A 14,437-nucleotide genomic window follows, 5' to 3' on the forward strand; every position below is an offset into this window, starting at 1 on the left:
CTTTTTGAACTCTCATTTCGGTGTCAGTTCCCAGAACTATATCACGGTTGATTTATTGTATTTCTGCCCTAGAGAATAAACAAAGTGGCAGTATGTTATCTTATTATTATTAACGATAGTGAAAGCAGCAGCTGTAGGCAAACTTTTGTGAAAGCAACAAGAAGTAGTATACTCAGCTCGCCCGTAGACAATCGGGAACAAATGCTGTGTTTGCTTTCTGAACACAGTTTCCAGATGTGAAGGTAATAATCTAATAATCGAATTACACCCTAAACTGATTGTCATCTTCTTTGCAATTGATAAAGGCTGTATTATTCTTTTTTCATATGATAGTGATATTATTTCTCCTCCATTATTTTCCTGCTTATATGTGTATCAGAGCACAAACACATAGTGTTTGCAGCATTGAAATCAGCAGCCAGTCTCCTGGCTCTGAACGCCAGCTCACTGACAAGGATCATCAGTTATAAATCTGCCTCGTTTTACGTATACACCACATTTTAAAAATCTTTTTGTGAACTGAAAATAAGTGTGAAACTACTCACAATGAATGCACTTGCATACCTCCACATTATACATTGCACATTATGGAAATCATGGTAGCTATGTCTATGTAGCTCAGGGCTGTTAGTAGAGAAAATTAGGTCGTGTTGGAAATAATCATTTAATTGAGTCTTAAGCTGAAAATCATTCTCCATAGCTGCTTTCATGTTCTGTCATTTTAACAACAATGTCCATGTGTGTGTGTGTGTGCGTGTGCGTGCGTGCGCATCTCTTTGTCTGCAGGGAAACAAGGGGTGTTATCCCAAAATGATTTGTTCACATGTCTGTACATGCTTGTATGGTTTCAGGTTGGCAGTGAGTTTCAGGGTGCAGTGCTAAGATATTGTAGTCGTTTGTGATTTCTTTCTCCACCCTCAGGCTCAGACAATACCTCTGCTTTTTGTTTCTGATGATCTGTGAGTTTGTGTATGTGTGTATTTAAATGTGTGTTTCTTGGTCTTCCTTGCCTCACTGCATTATGTTAACTGCAGACTTACTGACCACAGTGTCCTGTATTCTCTTTCATCCTGCACGGTGTCTCTTATCCTATAGACCGCCTCTCTCGTGTGCTTCACAGCTTTCCTTTCAACTTTGCTTCACCCGCTTTCTGTGCCGTACCTGGCAGATGCTCAGCAGTAGTTTTTGAACTATCTTCCCCTCTTCGTCTTCCTTCTCCTCCTCTGTGTGCGTTTGACACATCAGGTCACTTTGAAGTTGTGAGAGCTCCACTGAAACTTCTCTCCCTTCTTGTTCATCTCAGGGCAATCTGACACCGCCGTTTGAGGAAGTGTGGAGGATCATGCGGTCGGTAAGAGATGACACGGCGCTGATGTGGAGCAATTGATGATGCAGCTGCTCAACCACAGGTAACCAAAGGTTGTACACCTTGATCTCTAACTGCAAAAAAAGCACAGCAGCCGTAATTTGATTTTGTATAGAACTGCAAAATCTAGTTTATTTGAATGCCTCTACTTTGCTACTTTAGTTTGACTAATTCAACAGAACATTATCATTCTGAGAGGCGTATATTCTCAATGCCAGATTAAAGGATTTGTTAAAAACAGATTTTATAATTGTTAGAAGAGATTTTGTCAGTTGCTCTCTGCAGTTTGAGCCCACACTGAGAACCTGATGGTGTGGATTTGATGATGTGTGACTCAGAGTACCAACTGATCTGACAGCATTTGAGTCAGCAGTTCATGTGCTTATATAACACAGAACATGAGGCAATAATAGATGCTGGGATAACTTTATGATCAGCAGTAAAAAACATATTTAACTGTTTAGGAAATATGACTAATGAATAATTTCAACACCACTGAAGAGGAGAAGAGCTGCAGAGTATCAAGCGATCATCCTTCTATCAACGAAGCTAATATACATTCATGCTGCTGCAGTGCACTGTAACGTTTCAAAGACTTAGATTCATCAAAATGTATATTTTGTACAACTTAAATTAAAATACAATTTGCTAAAGTAAGAGAAAAGGAGTTTTGGCATTTCAAATGTTAGATGTCTTTGTGGTTACTGAAAAAGATTGAATGGGACGACAGCAGAAAACCCACGGGAAGCCTCTCTGAAATGTTAGATGTGTCCATGCTCTAAATCAATTTTTAATTAACTTTGTTGTCCCTGTGCTATTCCATTGGAGTGTGCCGGGCTCAGCAGATTACAAAAAACATTTAGGTCAGTTTACGTAGCCCGAAACTAACAAGAGAACCTCCACCACATGCGTGGATACCTGATCCTTGATGTCATCTGCCGGACAGCTGAACTCAACTAGACATTCAAAGAGATCCTTGATACCTCGAACGTATCACCATTAGTTAATGGGCCATCAGACGTTACTCACTCATCCAGCACAGTGATTGACCTGGTTTCCTGCTGTAAATGTGAGAGAGTAAACGTGCCAATGGCATTAGAGGACAAAGCCAATAATTTGGTAATGATTTTAAAGCAGAGTACATGTCTCTCAATGATTTCAAAACTAAAATCCACACACACACACACACACACACACACACACACACACACACACACACACACACACATATATATATATATATATATATATATATATATATATATATATATATATAAAAGCTTAAAAATGTGTTTCATCTTTAATCCACAGTTGAATCATGGGAAATGTAGAAAGTCAGAATGGGGACAACGGTTTCTACGGCGACGGGACGGGACACCTCTCCCGCAAGCAGACGTCCCGGTCGCTCCGCATCTCGAGCAAGCAGCCGGTCACTCGCCGTTCCCGCCACTCTTCTTCAGTGAAACAGGAACACAGGAACTCTGACGCCTCAACTCGCTCCTCGAGCACACCGAGCATCCCACAATCGTTGGCAGAGAACGGACTGGAGCCCTTTAACGCCTCCGATGCATTTGGAGAGTTTGGCATCAACCCTCACTGGACACAGCGCGTCGCAATGACAATGAGGCCGGAGTCATATCAGCAAGATGACGACCCGTTGGCCACACCGACTCCTGAAACCTCCGAGGCGGACACCGTTGCTCCAGCTGGAGGGGAGGACTCCTTGGGGGAGGGAGAGGAGGAGGGAGACGTCATTGGGGATGAACGGTACCTCCAGCGAATGACTGAGGGTCCACGGGAGGGAGGGAGTTTTAAAAAGAAGAGGTCCAAGTCAGCAGACATGTGGAGAGAAGACAGTCTGGAGTTCTCTCTGTCAGACCTGAGTCAGGAGCATCTGACCAGCACGGAGGAGATGATAGATGGAGGAGAAGAGGAGGAGGAGGAGCAGCAGTTCACACGCCCCAGAGGCAATGCAGGTGAGGATGGGAAACACACACTCACAGGAATGCAGCCTGTTCACTCAGAACTTGATCCGGTGTTTTCATGTCATTCAGAGACTTTTCTTTCATACAAAGATTAATATTGTCATCGTTAATAGAAGTGCAAATAACATATTTTGCCTTGAATGGATGCAATAGATATTGATTTTTGGAATTTTTACTTTGAATATACTTTTCAAAAGAATAGTTTCTGATGACTGAGAAAATGGTTTATACATATGTTTATCTGTGCGTGTGTGCAGGGCTGTTAGTTTAATTTGATTCATTTTACAGGTGATGAGGGGGAGGAAGGTAGGACAAATTGCAACAGGACACTCACAGAGTAGAGAAAGGCTGATTGAGGGTTAGCTGCCCTTCCTCAGTTGCAATCATTCAGTTGATCACAGGGTTGTTACCTTTACTTGTGCTGGGCATTTGATAACTTAACCGCTGATGGGCTTGCTGCACACAGACACAGACACACACACACACACACACACACACACACACACACACACACACACACACACACACACACACATATACATACGCGCTCACATGAATCAGACTGATTCACAGGACACTGTCAAGAATGGAAAAGGTTAATTCATACATCAAATGTGGCAGAGTAATCTGAATGTAACTGACAGTAATCAGAATACATTGACCTCACCTTGCACACACACACACACACACACACGCACACACACACACACACACACACACACACACACACACACACACACACACACACACACACATTCGCACACTGCCCTGCAATAACCACCTGTGTATATTGCAGGCTCAGCTGAAAGGGCATCGTCTCTGGACCATCTGTGCAGCCAGCAGAGTCCCAGCCTCAGGGGGCAGAGGAGCCGCTACGCTAAAAACCGGAGAGAAGCCCAATGCAATGGAGGTGGAGAGGGGGAGGAGGGGTTGATGTCTCCTGCCGAGGAGGATGGTGGCGGGTATGGAGCATTCACGCTCCCCTGCCGACGCTCCCACTGCCTGTCAGAGGGCTTGGCAGGGCTCGGGATCCCCGCTGCACCATGCCCTGCTTTCCAAGGACGCCGTGCACAAACTACTCAGGTTGGATTAAAAGTTATGAATATATGAATTAAGATGCAAAGCAAGCCAAACAGTAATCAGGTTAAGTCTTCTTTCTGTACTTTTATGTGCCACTTGTTCTCTTTTGTCTTTCTGTTCTGAAATACAGTAGTATCCAGACGTTCACGGTGCTCACAGACATGACGGAGCACAGCGATTAACATTTTGTTGACAAACAGAGACGTTTCCTGTGTGTGCTCGTGCTGTGCAGTCGTGTGTGTGTGTGCATGGATATACATCCAAGTAGTCTGTGTATCTTTGTGTAGCGGTAAAAAGGATTACAAGGAGTCAGATAGAAAGTTGCTGTGGGGCTACTGTTCAACGCTGGCCTGGTTTCCATTCCCCCTTCAGAAATTAAAGTATTAAAGCATAATATCTTTTGTGTCCCGTTCACAAACCACACACACTGTCCTAACACCAGGAAGCAAAGTCGACAAGAAGCCAATTATTAAGAGATTCAGTTGACAAAACAAAATCACATCTGTAGAATAAAGAATCTTCATGTGCTTTCGGTAATTTCCATGTGTCATTGATTAATAAAAATGGCCAAATAAGAAGGAAGAAGCACTACAATAGCAAACTATGTTTTTCTTTCAACTCATTCCCAGAACCCCCCAAGCACCCTTGGATAGCAGAGCCCACTAAGTGCTTATTATAAATTCATCTAGCCAGGCTTAGGGGGTTGTTAGACCGGATATAAATAGACAGACAACACAGCAAAACAAAGCGAAAAAGAAGCAGACTCAGTTTGTTGAGAGTACAGTGTGAAAGCAAAGAGGATCTCTCACTAAAAGTGAAAAGCTTTCTTTTTGCAAAAACCCATAAATACAGTTTGTGCACGAACACATTCTGATTTACAGACACACACACACAAACCCAGAAAGCCCTTGTGGAGCGTAAGCTGCTACTGTTTGTTTGTGTGCATTTTAGCTATCCAACGTATCAGTATCTGTACACATTATAGGTAAATAGTAATGTTTCTACCTTGTTTCTGTCTCTTAGGACATCTCGGGTATTTTGGGCGAGGGGAGTGAGTATGGCGACAGTGGCATCGATGGCGTCACCACGGAGATAGATGGGGACGGAGAGCTGGTGTCGCGGCGCTGTAAGGCCATGTCGGCCTCTTTCTCGGTATACTCGGCAACGGAGAGCAGCGTTTTCAACGGGAGCGATAGCGGGAGCAGCAGTGCAGGAGGAGGGGAAGGACGAGCCGGCGAGGGAGGCCGGGGAGGAGTGTATGAGAATTTCCGTAAGGAGCTGGACAACCAAGCCTGGGTTAGTTACCTTTATATGTGTGTTTCTGGTTCTTTTTTTAAAATACGGGTATTAATAATAGATCCAACTTGTTTGTCGGTATTGAAAGTCATCTCTCATCACTCTCTCATCAGACACATCAGGGTCGGGACTGCACGGAGGAGGCTGGCTCCGCCGTGAGTGACGAGCGGAGCAGCTGCACACTCAGTAGTGCATATCCATCGGACGCTCTGATTGGCTGTGCACAGGGCATAGTCAGGAAAGCAGGAGCTCTGGCTGTGAAGAACTTCTTGGTTCATAAGAAAAACAAGAAGGTGGAACCTGCAACAAGGCGCAAGTGGAAACACTACTGGGTCTCTTTGAAAGGTGAGCATGGACCCTCCTACTGTTACGGCTAAAATGTCTTTGGATCTTTACTTGTGTTTGAGTTCTGCAGCCATAATGTCACATTCAGATAAACATCTTATCCTGACCGCAACCTGTTAAATATCTCTCCCGCTTTCTCCTGTTCGACTGTAATCGCAAAAGTCTTTACACAGTCCATACCCTTGGTTTTCACCTCTACGCTCTCTTTTGTGTGGCCTTACATTTCCTCCCCTCGGCCTCATCACAATTTGAGTTTAGGGCGGCAACTGTGTCGAATCCAATCAATCTTGTCCTTGTGAATTGCACAAGATACAGCATCTGTAGCTGCATCTCTGCCTGCCTCCTGTCCTCACATCCACCCTCCTAACAATATATGAATCAGACTGTTTCATAGTGTTCATCCCAACCTCATGTTATACGAGCGCCCATGATTTTATTCATGATTATCTTGTTTGAGGATGATGATGAATGATGATGATTTTTATTTTTTATTTTTTTTCAGTTTTCAAGGTATTTTTGCACACATTAGATCATTGCAACGTAGTGGTCGAGGGGGGCGGAGCAACATCAGTAAGAACATTTTCTGACTTGTTTGTCTATCCGTCTGTTTTTCCTTTTGTTCTTCAAGGTTGCACTCTTTTTCTGTACGAGTCAGACGGTCGTTCTGCGATCGACCACAACAGCGTTCCAAAGCATGCATTGTGGGTGGAGAACAGCATCGTCCAGGCCGTACCTGAACACCCCAAAAAAGACTTTGTCTTCTGCCTCAGCAACTCAGTGGGAGACGCTTTCCTCTTCCAGGTGAGAGAGAGACAGTGTGATTCAAATGATCCATTATCACCTTCTTGTGCACCTTCTTGGAAAGAAAAGGGGGAAGGGAAGTATTTTACTCAAACGTACAGTTAAGGCTGAAACAGCAGTTGTATTTCAAATTTCACGCAACTCAAATTCTGAAGAATTCAAATTCTTCAGTTATTTCATTTTTTATAGTGACGGATCACCAAGAGAGACAAAGATGACACACACACACACACACACACACACACACACACACACACACACACACACACACACACACACACACACACACACACAAGTACATGACATTTCGCCATGTGTGGGAGATAAGCCAGTACAGTGTAGAGTGTCCTTGTGTTTGTTTCATGTCTGACATGTTTAAAGGCCACACTGTCATATTGTGACAGTGATCCACCGCAGTGATCATGGTGTATTATTAAAATGTGGACAATGTGTCTATTTATATGCATAGCATATAAATAGACACATTGTCCACGGTGACGTTCAATTAATGAATGGGAAGATACGTAATAAGATGAAGATGAGATTATTGTGACCGCCCCCGGCCAGAGGCTAATAATGGGACTCGTATTATTTTAGCTGTCAACTTCTTGATGTTTTCTTTTGTGAGTGTTCTTCAGAGATGTCACATATTATTCCTCCCTTAATTCCTTTCCTGTCAGACGTCCGGCCAGACAGAGCTGGAGAACTGGATCACGGCGATCCACTCTGCGTGCGCTGCAGCTCTGGCTCGGCAGCACCACAGGGAGGACACAGTGCGACTGCTGCGAACCGAGATCCGTAAACTGGAGCAGAAGATCGACATGGATGAAAAGATGAAGAAGATGGGAGACATGCAGCTGTCGACCGTCACTGACGCGAAGAAGAGGAAGACCATTTTGGAGCAGGTACGGAGCAGGGACAGAAGGAGGCAAAGGGGAGTTGTGAGTCAGGAACTGTTAAAAGTATTCAACTTATATTCAAGCCTGTTTTCATAAAGTCCTAACAGACATGGTCAAAAACAGACAAATTGCTATCAGTGTAAAAAAGCCTTCCTATATGTTTATACTGTAAATTAGTCATACTATATGTCCATGTGATGCTGATATGAACCAGGCGTGTGATCTCACGTGCTAAGCACCCAACTGAGTGCCTTTAACCTCCAGTTGAGTTGAGTGAAAACACCTAAGGCGCTTTACAGATGCACATCTTTATAACTTCAAACTGCACTGATGCTCTCGCACACTCACATCTCAGCACTCAATCATCTTTACTGCATGCCGTCATCCAGACAAAATGTTCCGAAGGAGTACTTGCAACGACAGATGTGTTCAAATATTCCGCCCGGTGTTCATTTATAAACACATTCAAGTGCAGCAGAATGCAGAATATTCACACCACATGTTGAAACTCATGCAATGCATGTCATTATCGGCAGGTGAGCCTGAACTCTCTCGCTAATACTTCCTTATTTAATCGCTGTTTTGAAACGAGTCACAGCTGGAAATTCAAAGCTCTTTTAGGATCCGATTTGTTCTCCTTTCAGTGGAAAAAAGCAAGTCTGGAGTTGCTGATGAATGCTAAAGCAGCGTTGCATGTAAACATAGCAAGAGAGCTTAAGAATGTGCCCTCAAACAATAGGGCTCCTTGTGGGAGTAAGCCTCTGTGTCTTTGTGTGTGTGTGGCACATGCTTGATAGTCAATAAAAGAAAACAATATTACATAAAAAAGCATCAGGAAGTGGTGAATCATAACCATGCAGAACACGTCTCATTCATGAGAACCCTCTAGGATGTTGATTGCCTACTATAAAGGCCCATTAACTAAATTGTGGGATCAAAGAATTGAAGAAGCCTTAACCCGAGTGGCTGATTCCATCATTGAATTACTTTTTTCAAGATCAGTATCTGGAACCAAATTAATCTACAAAATGAGTTTCCATAAACAGAAAGGCCTGGGATCTAAATTTAATTAAAAGACTTGAAGAAAGAGCAGTTGCATTAAGTCCCGGAACAAATAGGTGAAGGTAGGAACCGGTGCAAATTAAACCTAGATTGTGTTTCATTGCATGTGTGTGTATGTGTGTGTGTGTGTGTTCCCGTGTTCCACCTCCCACGGCCCACCCTGTGATGCATTTCACACAGCACAGCAGGTCGGCGACTGGTGGGGGTTGTGTTGGTGAGTAACACCTCTCCACAGGGACTTCAGCACTCCTACATCTCACTCCTTCTAAAATGACCAAATTACCATCTAACAAAGGGTGATATGTTATGCATTTTTATTGATATTATTCAAAAGGTTCATTCCTGGCCAAATCGGAAGCAACTCCATGGATAAATCCGGATCTAAAGCTGGAGCTAAATCTGAAGCAAAGTTCTCTTATCTTGCATAATCACTAACCATCCCTTTCCCTTTCATCTCATCTTTCCCTCTGTTAGATCTTCTTGTGGGAGCAGAACTTAGAACGGTTTCACATGGATCTGTTTCGCTGCCGGTGCTACCTGGCCAGCCTGCAGGGCGGCGAGCCTCCCAATCCCAAACGCCTGCTGGGCTTTGCATCGCGTCCCACCAAGCTGGCCATGGGACGACTGGGCATCTTCTCTGTCTCTTCCTTCCATGCCCTGGTATGACAAATGTCCATGCACCCCACTCACATTTTTGAACACACGTTTTTTTAGTACTCATGTGTGACTATTTATTTAAACTGTCTCCCTCACTTACTGTAATTTGACCTAATCAGAGCTCCTTAATCCAAAACTCAAATGATGTCCCACATGCCTCTACATGTTCCAATAAGCGTTGCGTGAGAAGTTCCTCCGCTGACCTTCAATAACAGCCCAGCTTGCACAGTGGGTGTGTTTATCTGGCTGTTAGAGTGAGCATCTTGTCACATACGCCCACTGAAAGAATTTCTGCTTGCCTGACAAATCTGCAGACTAAAGATACTGCATGTACCCTGTGGTGAAAACACTTTAAAACTAATCAAAGGGGAATTAAGAGCAAGCAGAACGGAAAAGGCTAAAGGGTGAACGTCCATATTTTAGCTTTGCACAGTAGCTGCAATGTTCAACATTTTTTTTAAAGCCTAAACTTGTTTGAATTTAATATAAGTTGATAAGCAGCATAATGGATTTTCCCTTTCATTCATATTGGAATTAGTCGTTTCTTTGGGTTATCTCTGAAGAAGTTTTGAAGTCTTAATTCGAGAAATTTCACCAGAAACAATCCAAAGCAACAGCTCGATGCAGCTGTTAAATAACTGGTCTCTATGAGCATCTGCATTCTGTCCATTGTTGATTTGACCCTGACTGTGTGCTGTAACTTCTTTTTACTTTTATTTACTTTTTGGGAAATCAGCTTGACTCCAAAAAAAAATGCTGTTCTCAGCAGCTATGGATCAGAGTAAATAAAGTTAAAGGATTTTATTCTAGTTTTAACCTTCAATTGTTTAAAAAAAACAGTACAACCAAACACAACTGTCCTCACTATAGATAATTGCTCCATGTAGGAAAATACTGTAGTTGCATCTTTGCATTTATATATCTGCACAGACTGTATTCATCGCATACATTCAGATCATTCTCTTCACGAGCTGTGATGTTGATGGCTTTAGCCTGAAGGTAAAAGCCGTAATTTGCTCAGAGCTCATATGCGTGCTTGCGTTGTCACATCAAGCACTCCAAGAATGTTCAGAATAAAACAACACAAGAGATGGAACCATCTATACGCTGTTGTGTATTATGCGGCAGTGTGCGCTGCCAAATATCATCCAGGAAACAAAGAGCAGAGCGGGGAGATAGAGATGCAAATGATATCTCTATAGGCCAGTTTCATACAAGCAGGCTATCGGATACACCAAACATACACACACACATTCACAACATCTGAGGTTCATCGTGTTTTTGTGTGTGACTGGTGGATCAATACAAACTCTGTTACTAAGCTGCCATCCCTGAGGCACTTTCCCACAAACTGGCTTAACACTCTGCTCTGTTGACCCCCCTTCCTTTCACTGCCTACACCCTCACTTCCTTTGTCTCCCTCTTTATTTAGTGTCTCCTTCTTCATATCTGCTATATATTTTTTCCTCCTTTCCTCCTCTATGTCTCACACATCACTGTTTTTCTCCATCTTCTTTCCCTTTACGTTCATTATCAAATCATTTTTTCTCCCACGTTTAAAACGTTCTTATTGCATTAGTCATATACTGCTATATATGGGCACTATAGACTTTGATATATAAATGAACTAAATTAAAATGAAATACATTAACAGAAAACTTACATAACAAAAACATTAAAATTAATCAATTCATATTGCCTTTAGCAAAAGATAACTGTCCTCTCTCTCAACTCTTGGCTGTTTTTCCTCTTTCACAAAAGGGATATCGCTAATGTTTTTGTTACTTTTTTCAGTAATTATTTGTAGTCATCAGGGTTGTTATTATCCACAGCCAACAGGGGCAATGTCATAGAACAGGCAGTGAAAAGGCCTCTTGGACAGAGCTTATAAAAGAAAAGTCTGCAGAAGTTTGACCTATTACATCTGAAGTGTGTGCGCGTCATGAGCACTGACTGGTGAGGAGACCACACGTCCACACAAGTACAGTGTGTGGATAAATTACATACATGTACGTCAAATTATGCACTCCTGTACCACATAGTGAGTCAGATCTGCTCATATTCCAGCAGTTCATGTGCAAATTAATCCAGAAATGCCTAAAGTGGTTTCTCTTTGAATGTGCAGTGGGTGACCGGGATATATAAGTGGTTGAGTGTTTAGTGTTTTATTTACAACAACGTTGAAATATCAATTTGGTTAAACTCTCTAACTAAGGTTCATATACCGTTTGCATTGGATTCATGTTTTCTATAATATTCACAGGTGTCAGCCCGCACAGAAAGCAGCATCAGGAGGCGGAACCAGGCCATGCCTCGAACCTTCAGCAAACGTCGTAGCCGCTTCTCATCCCTTTGGGGGCTGGACACCACCTCAAAGAGGAAGACCAAGGGACATCCTTCAATCAACCAGGTTACCATAGTGACACATACATACTATTAGTTTGATGATTGACTTGAGTTTCTAGTATTTGAAGTGGTAAACCATAAGATAGTAATAGCTTGGAGGCAAAGACAAAAAGAGGTGTTGTATTGAACTTCAACTAAATAATTAGATTTGGGTGATTCTCCATGGAAAATCAACAACATGTTATGTACCTGCTGGTTTTAATATGCAATACAATTCAACAAACAATAAAAACATAATACAGGTTTGCAGAATGTATCAATGTTTCTCAGCAGTGTCTTCTAGTAGATGTAATAATTGCAATGTGTGTCATACATTTGGATGCAGTTACAATTTCCTGTTCTTTGTATGGTTTCAGGTCTTCGTTGATGGGATGGAGCCAGTGAGAAAGCCCTTGGAGCTCATGTTCGAAGACTCTGCCAGTGAGAAATCTGTAAGAGCTCAGGCATCTTTAGTAGACACAAGCACCATGTGACTCAAAATTCTTATGAAGGACCATAACATTTTAGATGTGTTCTGTTTTATGTCTGTCCTATTTGAATCGCGGCCCAACTTGTCATCATTTCCATTTTGGTGACTGTTTGTGTACATACAGTAATAATCTTCCGGAGGCTAAACACTAAGTTCCTTCTGCCTTCTCTAGTTTGGCGTTCACTACAGAGAACCAGATCAAATGTAGCTGTGGGCCAAATCCTTGTCATTGTTTGCCTCTCACGTAAGCCAACATAAAAATCACTAGGGCATCTGATGAACCTTTGTACTTGTATAATGGATAACGGGGCTTCTTCAGACCCCGAGGCCAGTAACATCGCTGGATTTTCCACCTCCATTCACTTAACTGAGATCCTTTTGGTGCTCTTGCTCTTCATTTGGTAGGTTATCTGAGGGAAGCACAAAATCCCTGCAACCTTCTGCACCAATGAGCATTTCTTTGAGGTCATTTTCATGCTCCTGCTTTAATGTTTTCAGACATCCACTTCTCTCCTAGAGTGAAAGGAGACATTTGCAGACTTTAAAACCATAAAAGCTGCTGAATTGGATCTTTCCTCAATGTTTTCAGATGATTCTTGGCTTAATTAGTAGATCAACAACCCTTTTCATCTCCTACCACTGTTAAACTAATTTGTTCCATCAGACTTTGCAGAACTAACTTTCGTTTATTACTGATTTCACGTTTTCGTTGCTACTAACCACCAAGCCAATAATGCCATTATTCTTCTTCTCTACCATCTTTTTGCATGTCTGACATTGTTTATAGATCTGTGTTGACAGATTCCCGTTTTTTCTTGATGTTTGCTTCAGGCAATTCAAACTCTATCAACATCATTGGCTTTGACTAAGGGGGATATTTCTGTCTGCTAATCCCTCTGAGACAAATTTTATCTGATATGTTCTGATGATTAGCTTTTTGATGTTTTAACAAATTATGCAGAGATTTGCTACCAAAGGACCTGGCCGCTTCACACCATCTGTGCTCTTTTTTTATGTCTGCCATATTGACCACAATTTACAGACAGTTTAAAATAATCACATCTTCAGAGAGAAAAATAGATTATGCAAGGCTACCCTGGGAGTCTAGGTTTCTGGGAGTACCTTATCATAGGGATGGGGAATGATACATTTAGATGAACTGTAAGGAAAAATGTCCAATTACCCATGGCCTGTGCTAGGACAAGCAAGCCAGCTCCATATTTTATGAGAACTGGTAGAAGGCATCAGAGATGGAGGGGATGGGGGGAGCACTGTGTGAACTCAGTAGATGGAAGAAAACTCTCTAACACTCAACCACTCTGATTGTGGAGGCCCCCAGTGGCTCCATGGGAGATTGATTTCCTTCCACCCACTCACAGCTTCAGCTGGCAGGGTATGCGATGACAGTGAAGAAATGCAAAAGAAGTAACACGCTTCAGTTAGTTGAATAGTAGTGCTGGAAGTGCTGCATCAGTAGAAATGAGAATCTCCAGTAAGATTACCGTCGTTCCAAATGTTCCCATCCGATGGGCTTGTCCCAGATTTAATTGTCTGTTTATTCTAGGGAGTCCCACTGATCCCAGAAAAAGGGAGTGAGAGAGAAATATAGTTTAGTGTGCTGCCTAGGACCTACGCCCTCCAGCAGTGGCATCCTACATGGGCCAGGAGGGGAGCCAGATGGTGTTGAGCAGGGCTGGGGAGATCAGGGAGTTGGGGGGAGGTACTAGTTTGGGCCCCCGGTCTGTTGTCTGTCTGAGAAAATGTGTGTGTCTTTCTCTATAACTGTGTGTCTGTATTTTCTTTGTGCATACGAACAGGAGTGTGTGTTGTGCATACAAAAATGTGCTTTTGCATCCAGCACGCTCCTTCCATTTCTTTCTCTGTCTCACTTTCACTCGAGCCAACACAGATTTACTCACGCAGATAGTTCATTTAAACAGTGACCACCGGCCTGTGTTGTTAACAGTCAGCAGATTGTATGGCATGAATGCAAGATGGGGAGGAGGGAGATGATGGAGTGATGTGCAGATAGAGGGGACGGGGCACCAGAAGGAAAGGCAATGATTAGTGT

At 42.7% G+C, this 14,437-nt stretch overlaps 1 protein-coding gene across 1 annotated transcript in view; it reads left to right on the top strand.

Annotated features, from left to right (window-relative positions):
• Window positions 1-14,437, top strand: part of tiam1a (TIAM Rac1 associated GEF 1a) — a 50,733-nt gene that overhangs the window by 12,948 nt on the left and 23,348 nt on the right. Inside the window, exons 2-11 of the mRNA XM_068600864.1 lie at window positions 1,304-1,409; window positions 2,678-3,342; window positions 4,148-4,434; window positions 5,455-5,727; window positions 5,841-6,072; window positions 6,701-6,873; window positions 7,554-7,778; window positions 9,309-9,494; window positions 11,755-11,901; window positions 12,254-12,328. Coding sequence (XP_068456965.1) covers window positions 2,685-3,342; window positions 4,148-4,434; window positions 5,455-5,727; window positions 5,841-6,072; window positions 6,701-6,873; window positions 7,554-7,778; window positions 9,309-9,494; window positions 11,755-11,901; window positions 12,254-12,328 — 2,256 coding nt within the window. The 5' untranslated portion in view covers window positions 1,304-1,409; window positions 2,678-2,684. The remainder of the gene's footprint in view (window positions 1-1,303; window positions 1,410-2,677; window positions 3,343-4,147; window positions 4,435-5,454; window positions 5,728-5,840; window positions 6,073-6,700; window positions 6,874-7,553; window positions 7,779-9,308; window positions 9,495-11,754; window positions 11,902-12,253; window positions 12,329-14,437) is intronic.

Source organism: Clinocottus analis, unplaced genomic scaffold, assembly GCF_023055335.1.
Source record: "Clinocottus analis isolate CAN_PGR_092001 unplaced genomic scaffold, fCliAna1.0.p SCAF_5, whole genome shotgun sequence".
NCBI classification, from domain to species: Eukaryota; Metazoa; Chordata; class Actinopteri; order Perciformes; family Cottidae; genus Clinocottus; species Clinocottus analis.